Genomic DNA, 11,095 nt, shown 5'->3' on the forward strand with positions numbered 1-11,095 from the left:
TCATGAGATGTAATTCACTGCAGATGAGGTTTTTCCACTTTGGTACAAAGTGTTTTGGGTCCCCACACTACATTTCGAAGATATTAAAGCCAAAACGAAAAGCATGGTCTACAGCTTGTGTTAGTTATCCTGGGGTCGTTTATGGAAGCATCTGAGTTCTTGAGACAGAGTTATCTAATGTGATTAAAAAGGCACGTCTCCATCCCAGGGCTGTCTTGTACTTTAATGATTAATTTATTCTCCTAACATTCAAGCGCTTTGGGTTCTAATGGGCCAAATGAATGAATATCGAAGCAGATTAAAAATAAAGGGTGACGCCAAAACCGGTTTGGCTCAGTGGATAGAGCATCGGCCTGCAGACTGAAAGGTCCCAGGTTCAATTCCGGTCAAGGGCATGTACCTTGGTTTCGGGCACATCCCTAGTAGGAGATGTGCAGGAGGCAGCTGATCGATGTTTCTCTCTCATCGATGTTTCTAACTCTCTCTCTCCCTTCCTCTCTGTAAAAAATCAATAAAATATATTTTAAAAAAATAAAAATAAAGGGTGAGGAGTGAATGGCAGGCCCATGGATTGGACCATGGCTGACACATTGGATTCTTTGGCCTCCACAGTGCTTTCATCACGAGTCCAAGCACTTGATTCTCTATGAGGGAGTCTTGAGTGTGAAAGCATGAACATACTGTTTCGTTCTCCAGTCACTTAATGCTTTGTGTGTTAATGCCTTTGCTTTTTGTTATTGGGTGTGTGTGTGTGTGTGTGTGTGTGTGTGCATTTTTTCTGGGACTTTTATCAGATTTGCTTTACTTTCATTGATAAATTTGGGAGGAGACTACAGCCCTGCATCTTCCCACTCAGAGCCTGATGAGACTCCCCATGTGCTCATGTCCTCTTTATTCCTGGTCTAAACTTGTGTTTTTCCTTTTGTATGTCCTGCATCATTGTCTTAGTCACTTAATGTCATTTTTCACAACATTTAATTTATTAAGGTTTCAATATTGCTTATTGTGATTTTATGGCATCATAGGGTCTCTGTCTTTACCTCGTAAACCCATCTTCAATTTAATATAGGACCTGATGATAATGTATGACTCAATTTACATAAACTTGCTTTAGGTTTAATATTACACTAACACGTTTCCAAACAGCTATATACCATTTTTCATAAGATAGAGTAAAGCAAATTATCTGTTATCAAATGGGAACATACCCACAAGGGTTTACTTTTTATTTTTACATAACAAAATCTTTTGAAATCTGTCTTTTAAAACTTTTACAAGTTATCTATTTAAAAAATATATACACATATATGTGGAATATATATTTATTTAACTTTCTTTTATATAAACCAAGGCTGTTATGTGGAATTTGTGCTAATGGAACCAGCTGAGAAATGTTTATCTCTAAAGTTTAATGTCGTCTACAAAAATAATTTCATACAAGTCAGAAATACAGAAAAAGAGTTCAGAAAGTTGGCCCAAAGAATGACTAAAGCTCTTACTGCTCCTTTAAATTAATGAAGGAAAGTCTATAGCTGGGGAACCTTAACCATGGAGATATGCAGCTATGGGAGAGTCCAGTCCACTTCTAACTGGCCCTATTTCTCCAAATTTCCCAATGAATTTTTGTTCCATAGGATGCTCTGATTTGATCCACCTTTGGTCTGCTTTTTTCTCCTCTCGTCTCCTCCCCCCATCTCTCCCTTTTTGTTCTCCTACCTCCCCGTCCTTCCTCCCCTCTTGTCTTTCTTCTCCTGCTCCCCAGACCTGACCTGCTCACTATCCCCAATGTTCTCCTCAGAGGGGCTCTCTTGGTAGTTTCTGCACATTCTAATCTGACTCCTTTCCCCCAGTCCTTTCCCTGGGTATCCATCTCTCCTGCACTCTCCTCTAAGCTCTGCCCCAGTTTAACTCCTCTAGCTGCTCTTTTGTTCTCTGCCTTGTGATAGGAAGCCTTGTTTCTCTAGGATGTCATTGCTGCCTCCGTGATGTGACCTGTCTTTTCCGGTCCCTGCTGTCCACTAACTGGCTTCTCCGCCCGCCCTCACCCTACCACACCACCATGCTCTTCCCTGTGAGTCAGTTTCTAATTTATCATGGAGTTAGGTAAATGAATATTCATGTTCACATTAAACACAAGTAGCATAGCAAACAAAGGAGTTCAAAAGACACACGGAGAGAATAGTTGGTGATTTGGAGTAATAGTCTACATCTACCTTTATCTATGGATTGGTTAATTTGTTCTTTTCATCTCTTATTTCCACTTGTTCTAAACCACTGAGACCTTTTTATGTCTACTGAAGTTAAAATGTTTAATCATATCAAGGTATGTGCCTTTAAGTAAATTGGATATATGACCATCTGGATTGATAAAATCAGAATTAACTTTTATAATTTTTCAAAAGCCTTCATCATTGCATTGTAAAAGAGCTTTGAAAACATCTTTGATAGCTTTAAAGTTATTTTAGTTTATTTAAAATTATTTCAAAGTAGTGTTTAAGTTTCCATAAACTGAAGTCCATGGCACAAATGCATTTCCTCTAAGTAAGCTGCATCTTCTCACTAAAGAGGCAAACCTGTTTCGCCTTGCATGTGGATTTTTCACGTTCGCTACTTCAGAACACTGACAGTACCGAGCAGCTGTGCGGCTCTGCATTGGGGCGCCACAAAGCTGCGCGTTTTTGGAGGCAAGGGAAGCCTGCACTAAGATAAACCTTGAAGGGAAAGCCCGCATAGGAATTTCCTCTGCATCACCAAACCATGAACTCCCCGGCCTCCTGCTGGCGGTCCACAGAGCTCATTCCAAGAAAGTGGCTGACACTGAACTCAACTCCTTGCACACGAGGGGCCGTGTCTTTCGCTTGCTGGTTAGGGCGCGGGGAACGTATAACATATGTCATACTTGTCACAGACCAGAGACTTACAAAAGAAAATAATCTTGCCATAACTACCTTTAAGCCAACTGGGAATCGTTCTTTCAGCAGAATCTAACAAAAAACAAACACGAAACTGATGACCCTGAAAAATATTTGTTGAGTTTCTTTTGGTCGTAGTCCTGTTGGCTCAGTCTCAGCCTTCAGTTTTTCATGTCCTGTGGATTGCAGTTAATCATAAATCGTGGCTCTGTTGCTCTTATCTGAACTTTCCTTTTATAAATTACAGGCTATCGCAACACTGTATGTTTTAAAAGGTCACACCCCATAAAAGAAGTCCATCGTGTTAGCAAAGTCGCAATAAGGCCTTACTTTGCCATCCCTCCACTAGGTCTCAAGACCCCCCATTATCGCATTCTGTTAAATTTTTGTTTTTGAGATGCCAGACGTGAAATGTATTGGATGATCCCATTGACCTTGTTGTTTGCATCTTTACTGGTTAAAAAAAAATGTACAGGAGGGTTCTGAAGGGACAAATTTAGTGTATCAAGGATTGTGAGGAAGTGGCAGAGATTTTATGGAATTGATTGAGAGGCTTTGTGTGGCATGACGGGGGTTCCTGGTTCAAAAGGCCTGTTTTACACCCCACTGTTGCCGTTCCTTCATTTTGTAACAATATGCAAGGCACTTAACTTCTCTGACCTTTCCTGTCCGCGTCTACGGAAGAGCGAGAATAATGTATAGGTTTACTGTACAGATGAATAACAAAATACACGAGAGTGCCTAATGTGTAATGAACATCAGTAAACGTCATCATAAAATAATTGGGAGAAGGCAGTATAAAGGAAATCCGACTGCGGCATTCTCTCATTCTTTTTCCACTGAAATGAGAAAACACACGCAGAGTCACTAGCACAGGGGCCAGGATCACTTAACATTGCAAGTTACCAACCTGTTTGGTTTCCAGGACTGAAAAGATGTGTATACAGTGTATATTCTTGACTCAACATGCAACAATAGTTGGCCTTGTAATGCTTCTTGAACATTAATTAGTGTGAAACTGATCACTCAGAATGTGTTTAAGTGCAGAGTCGGCAGGTCTGGGATGGGCCTGAATCGTGGTCCAGGGGTCTGAGGTGGAGCCTCTAGGTCCAGTGATGGTGATGCCTGTTAGGGTGCCCTCCTGGTGGCACTTTTCATAGCAAGGCACTAATGGGCCAGGCAGTAAGTCCCCTCCCTTCGTTCCTCGCATTATCTTATTTCATAGCGCGTAGAATCTAAAGGGGATGTTATTTTGCGTATTTTACAGATGAGAACGTTGTGACCCATATTGGTTGGTGAATTAGTTAATAATTGAGATTGTTCAACCTAATAGTTCACCACATTTCATATCTACCCTGATCAATTTTTTAAACTGTGTAACTATTCGCTCATTCTTCCTATTTAATTATCATTTTCCTGGACACTAAGAGTTATCAAGCTTCCTGTTATATCTTTATCGCTGTTACCCAGCCCTCTTTGAGTGTTGGCTCATGTTAAGAAGCACCTATAGTGCGTCAGCATCTCCATTGCTTAGCCTGTCAGAGACGGCCATCCGTGGTGGAGCCATCCTCTGTGGCAAGATGATTGGCAGGGGTCAGGCAGATTTTGATGCTTTTTGGTGTAGTTGACACCAGTTAGGTTCTTAACTCAGAACTCCTCCCTAGCTCTTTGGAATGAGCTGCCTGCTCCCCTCCCAGAACCAGTGAGAAGCCGGATGAACCAAGGACCGTCAGCTCAGGGGTGCCAGGCACGTCCATGATGCTCCCACAAAGCAGCCCTGGCCCACCAGCTGGGATTTTTTTATCCACCTCACTCCCTCCAGCTCCAGATCAGAGGACGAGGGAGGGCCCGTTACTTTTCACTCCCCAGCCTGTGTTTAGCAAACTCCCTGAAGCAATACTGCACTGTGGGATATTTCTGTCTCTGTCCCCCAGTCACCAGGGCAGGCTCCTCCCCCTCCCGGGGCACCCCCAACAGCTGCCCGGGGTTCCGCAGCTGCCATGCCCCTTTTTAGGTATGCTATTCCTGTGTACACCCGGTCCTCTCTCTAACTTTCCCACCATAGAGATATGGCTCCCAGCCCGTTTGTAGGAGCTAATGCTGACAGGAACATGTTTATAAAATATTTTTAGAAACAAAGATTATTTTAGAATAATAAAAACATAATCACACTCAATGTATAAACAGTGAGCTTAATTTAATAAACAGTTAAATGTAACATAATCATAAGAATATTGCAGAAGAGCGAGTTCAGCTTGGGTCACTAGTGTCTCTTTTCACAGGGAGATAATAAATGTTCTTGAGCCAAAGGCAACTGGGCAAGTCTCAGGCTTGCTTCCCTCCCCCTTCTCTCCCTCTCTCCTTTCTCCCTTCCCTTCCTCCTCTCCCCTCCCCGCTCCCTTCTCCTTCCTCCCTTCCTTTCCTTCCTCCCTCTTTCCTTTTCTCCCTCCCTCCCTCCTTCCCTCCCTCCCTACTTTCCTCCCTCCCTCTTTCCTTTCTTTCCTTCTTCCCTTCCTTTTTTACCTCTTCTCTTCTGTCATTTTGGGGGTTCCGGGTTATTGCAGAACCCCTGTGAAGGGATTCATTGTTAACCTATCATAACATAGTATAGGTACTTTTGTTTTGGTGTCAAATATACCTCTCTCTTCACCACCATAGTTACTTAACTCAGTACGTAACTGGGCCATCATTTATTTACCTGATCTCCTGGTGTGGGCATGCTGATTCTTTCCTAACTTCTCTTACTGTTATACGTCATGCTGGCTAGTGTTCTTGTTAAGATCTAAGCAACTGCTGCTCAGTTCATCCTGCTTTTCCATTCACCTGTTTACCTCCTCAAAGAATTCTAGTAGGTATGGCATTCTTTTTTATAAGCACACTGTCCAGGATTGCATTTAAATTTAACTTTGCTATAATATGATAAATACAGTGCTTAAAAACTTGGGTTCTAAAGTCAGCCTACTTGAGTTTGAATCCAGTTCTGCCATTTACAAGCTGTGTGATCTTGGGCTAGATATTTAACCTTCTGTACTTCCGTTTCTTCACCTATGATAGAGGGTAATAAGAGTACTTATCTCATCTAGTTGTGAGGATTATAGAAAGGATGTATTCAACCCGGCCAGTGTGGCTTAGTTGGTTGAACACCGTCCCATGCACCACGAGGTCATTGGTTTGATTCCTGGTCAGAGGTGTGCAGGAGGCAGCTTCTTGTCAATGTTTCTCTCTCATCGATGTTTCTATCTCTCTCTCTCCCCCTCCCTTCCTCTCTCTCTACAAATCAAAAAAAACATATTTTTTGAAAATGATGTATTCAAAGGCACAGAACAGTATCTAGCATTTAGTGCTCATTCAAATAATATTAGCTATTGTTAGTGATAATTAGCTTGCTTTTCCTTTTTATTCACAGTATTAAATGTAGATTTCTACAAAAATGTGGTTGTAGACAAAACTTCACTTTTGGGCAAGAAATACTGGGAGCAGAAAGAAAAGAATACAGTGGTCTCAAGGGGGCAAAACACATATTAAGAAATACAGCCAATTCTTAAGATGTGGCCAGATGTCAAAATCTATAATACAGTAGAGTTGTGAGCTAGGCTGCATGCAGTCAGTGTGGTGGAGACAGGCTACACACAGTGGGTGTGTGGAGATGGGTGTAGCTGCCAAAGGCCCATAGGTCACCTGCCACCAGCCACGTGGTGGGTTCACACACGCATAAATAAAATAACTGCTATTTTTCCTGTCTGTTTGGACTAGGACTGGCTGGTACACATTTACGTTCACTTCTCCATAGGGCTCTTTTCTCTTCCTTCTGTTCTCTTAGTGAACCTAGAGAAAAAGTCAAGTTTCTTGTTTACTTGGGATTTTCCTAAAGGACAGACTCCACTATGCTCACGTGGCCTCCTTAGGGAGCCCGTTCTACAAACGGGCCCTCCTCACCCTGCAGGGTTCGGTCACCAGAGAACCCTCAGTGGGAGCAGTGACGGGTATGAACTCGGGAACTACTTTTGGAGATAGGGAAATACGGGGAATTCGGGGTCAACCGTTCACTCTTATCTGCTAGAGAAGTACATCGGACACATCTGAATTAGGCATTCTTTTACATTTTAATTATTAGGCCAAGTCCTTGGTTGATAAGAAAATAAGTTCAATACATGTATGGAGGGAAGACCAGGCATTTTTTTTTTAATCCAAAGACTTCCTGTGGTCTCAAGTGCCAAGAAAGAATGCTGTCTGTCAAAGGCCTGATTTTTATTCTTAGTTTTGTAGCAGACTAGTTGAGTTCCAGAAAGGATGGAGCAATCTGTTCTCTTGTTTTAGAAGATTTTCTTGGGATCATGTTCCTGGTCCTCCCTTTCCCTGTACTATTGTTTTGTGAGACAGGAGCCTGGGCAGCATAGCCAGAACCCAGAGAGACAAGCAATCCCCCATCAGCACACATCTCTCACAGTGCTCTCCTATGAACAGGACTCCACTTTAGCCTCCCCCATGGAATGTTCCATGGAATATATACTTTAACATCATACTGTACTGAAGAAATTATTTTCTAAAGAAGCAGCAACAGGGAAGAATCAATTGATTAACCTTAACTTCTGTTGGAAATTTTATGGACATCGGAAACTACAAAATGCTTTTACTCCAGAAAAGGGGTATATCCTAGAACTAATGGTGATTTTCAAAGTCCCCGAATGCCTTCCAAGTATTCAGGGGAAATAGGAGTAAACAAATGTCACTATTTTTTGAAACCTTGTTAAGTGGGAATTGTAGATCCAGGCCTCCACATGGGTGACAGAGGAAAGTAGCAACTACGCATATGTCGCCTCAATGTCCATCATGAGAGGATCAATAGACCCAAGCTTTGGAATATTATGTAGCCATAAAAAATGAAATAGCTCTATCTACATGTACTGACATGGAAGAATACCTTATACATTGTTTAGAACAATAATGATGCAGACCACTATTCATAATGGGATTTAATTTTTGTAAAAACAAACAAAATATACATACATATGGATATAGAAATCTGCTTTATTGAGAGCTAGAAGAACATATTTCAGCTGTTAACAGTGGATTCCTCAAGGTATCGAGAGTGAATAAAGAAGACGGGAGTGGTGGTGGGGGAGGGGAAGAGAGGAATGTTTACTTTTTAATTTATTCACATCTGTATTGTTTGGATTTTTTTCATAAACATGTATTTTATAAGACTTTGCATAAAAAAACATATAAAACTATTTGTACCAGAAACGAGTCTCTGTGTGTCTGGCGCTTTGAAGCTCTACAAAGGAACATGCTGTCAATCGGCAGAGAGCACACGTGGCAAGCACCGAAAAGTCTCCTTACAAAGCAAGAGAAACTGCCTCTCACTTGTAAACATCGGCTATTGCATGTCACAGATTATAAGAAGAGATGGAAGTGAAATCCAAAGCTGCTGTGTGATGGAAGTCCTTACATCTGTGTGAGCGGGCTGATAGCAACAGTGGAAGAGACATGTATGCAGTTAAAAAAGATGCTGAACGTATGCAAATATTTTCATCATAATGTGGGAAAGATATGCTGCTGCCCTCTTATGATACTTAGCATCTTAGATACTGATTGCCATCAAGAGTCCCATCTCAACCGAGAGGGGAATAATTTCCAGGGAAATGAATCCTAATTAACATATTTGTATTGAGAACCTAATGTGTGCACTGGTCTACATACAGGGTTGGGGAGAGGGGACACAGAGTGAATAAGAGCCAATAGTTGCCTCAAGGTGCTTATAAACTAATGGGGGAGCGAAGGTGGGACAGGCTCCAGGATGCAGTGTGGGCCGTAGTGAGCACACATACAGCTAAACTAAAGCAGGGCTCCTGAGTAGCGTGGTTGGGTGGTCCCTCCACAGGAAAATCATTTAAGCAAAGAGGAGAGAGTCAGTGTGGAGAGGAGACAAAGAGGAAACTAATTAGGTAAAGTTGGTAGAGGCCTGGAGAGAACCCAAAGGGAGAAATTGATCATGAGAAGGAGGGATATTATCCTAAATATGTAACAAAGGAAGAGGCCCTGAGTGGAGAGGCAGAGACGCTGAGATGAAGGGAAAGGAACCCAAAGAGCCCACTTGTAACAGCTTTGACTTTCTCGGTCTAGAGAGAAGCTACATCACTGACAGAGAGCCAAAGGGTAGCAGCAGGGTTGGGAGCTGTGGGGAGATTTGGCGTAGCCACCGTGAAGACTATAAGTCAGCCAGGAATGATGAGAAGGGTTTTGCAGCATCTTTGAGGTCATTGCTGAGTAGCATGAATTTTTAATGAAACTAATCAACCTTTTCATTTCTTTCTCCTGCAATGTTGCAGGTAGGCACAGGGGCATGGAAATTCAGCTTGGCTGGAGTGCATGTTTTGTAGAAATCAATGATTCTTATATTGAAGGCTGCATATGAAAATTCATTGGGGATTGATTGCAAATAAACGCATCGTTTCAGATTTCACTTGGTCGATTTCTTTCTTTACCCTTAATATTTAGTCACATGATTCAGATAACTATATTTTCATCAAGAACTAGGGACAGTATCCTGTGCTTCCAATGTTAACCAAGCAAGTAATGTTATTAGAATTTCTAAAGTTTCTAGCTCACAGTTGCTTCCATTCAAGTAACTATATTTTCGTCAAGAACTAGGGACAGTATCCCGTGCTTCCAATGTTAACCAAGCAAGTAAATGCTATTAGAATTTCTAAAGTTTCTAGCTCACAGTTGCTTCTCATATATTATGTATTTTCAGGTTGGAAAAACAAATAGCATCCTTTTTGGAAGACCAGGATCCAGAGAGTAGACTAGAGGTTGGCGCCGACATGCGTAAAATTCATCACTGTTTCCGTCATTTAAAGGTAGGGTTAAGCCTTTCCCCTGGTAGAAGCCTTCATCTGCTATGTTCAAACTACAATGCAGCCTTCCTACTGACCAGCTCTGAAAAGGTCGGGACCCATCCACACAGCCAGACGGGATGACCTTCGAACCAAGGCTGTGGTTGTCATTGAATTCCTGCAGAGCTTGTCTCTTAGTTGCCAGTGAATAAGCTCGGACCATAGACTTCTAATTCTTTTGCCAGGAATCTCTACCTTCTACATGGAATAGTTCCATGTTCAAAAACCATCTATTTTCAAGCGATATCCAGAGAACTGTACCTTTAATGTTTTCCAGCAGTTTGGATTCACCCATATAAATCCTCAGTTTTTCTCTGCCTTAGGTTTACCTTTGATAATGGTACAAGGGAGTACCATTACCCTTTACTTCCACCTCACTTATAATTTGACATACTTTGTAAAATGACACATCTTTGTGGCAAGTCTGTTGTGAAGTATAGAAAAGGCAAGAAAAGTAAGTCATGGAGAAGACAGATATGTAAGGAATAATTGCAGTACACGGAAAGTATCATTTTGAAAAGTGGTTTGGGGTTATGGAGAAAGGGAAGGAAGTTCAAGAGGAGATCATGTCAGAGCAGGAATTTCCCAACTTAGGGAAGAAGAGGTCAGATAGCAGAGGGGAAAGAGGAGGCAGGATGGAGAGAGGGAAGACATGGCAAGCAAAGGCACCTGCATGGCACAGACAGGAGGCAGGAAGGGATGTGCACACTGGTGTGTAAGTCATTGGGAAAGGTGGCATCTCAAAGAAACACACTTGGAATAGAGATATGGACACCAGCTCTTATCTTACCTTCCAGAAACTACTGATGGACAAGAAGGGTGATGGAACGAACACAATGTCCTCTGAAATCAAAGACCAGGACTATCAGGAGCCACTGAAAGGGGAGGAATATAAAAAACTACGAGATATTCTACAGCAGAGAGATAATGAAATCAGTATCCTTCCTGAAGCAGTCAGAAACGCTCCCTCTATGGGCCTGAGCAGGGAGGGCGGGCACAGACTCCCCCTGGACACAGCACCTGGTGCCCCACCCACCTGCTTCCAATACATGTTACTGTTTTCCGTTTTGAAGTAAAATGTCTTTTTTAATTGTTTTTTTCTTTTTGGTTCTCTGATTGAGTGATATTTTCAACTCTGTCTTCTAATTCACTGATTTGATTCTCAGCTTCCCCTAATCTGCTGTGTATTCCTTCCAATGTGTTCTTTATTTGTATTATTCATTCTTTATCTCAGACTGTTCTTTTTTCATAGTTCCTATATCTTTTTTCATGCTGTTGAGCATTTTT

The 11,095-nt window shown here is 41.8% G+C and overlaps 1 protein-coding gene across 1 annotated transcript in view; it reads left to right on the forward strand.

Moving 5' to 3' along the window:
- Positions 1-11,095, forward strand: part of LOC102260699 (kinesin-like protein KIF6) — a gene marked incomplete at its 3' end in the record, with an annotated part of 212,356 nt that overhangs the window by 192,854 nt on the left and 8,407 nt on the right. The window contains exons 11-12 of the mRNA XM_005885745.2: positions 9,667-9,772; positions 10,606-10,744. Coding sequence (XP_005885807.1) covers positions 9,667-9,772; positions 10,606-10,744 — 245 coding nt within the window. The remainder of the gene's footprint in view (positions 1-9,666; positions 9,773-10,605; positions 10,745-11,095) is intronic.

The sequence above is a fragment of the Myotis brandtii genome, unplaced genomic scaffold, assembly GCF_000412655.1.
Source record: "Myotis brandtii unplaced genomic scaffold, ASM41265v1 scaffold924, whole genome shotgun sequence".
Classification (NCBI taxonomy): domain Eukaryota; kingdom Metazoa; phylum Chordata; class Mammalia; order Chiroptera; family Vespertilionidae; genus Myotis; species Myotis brandtii.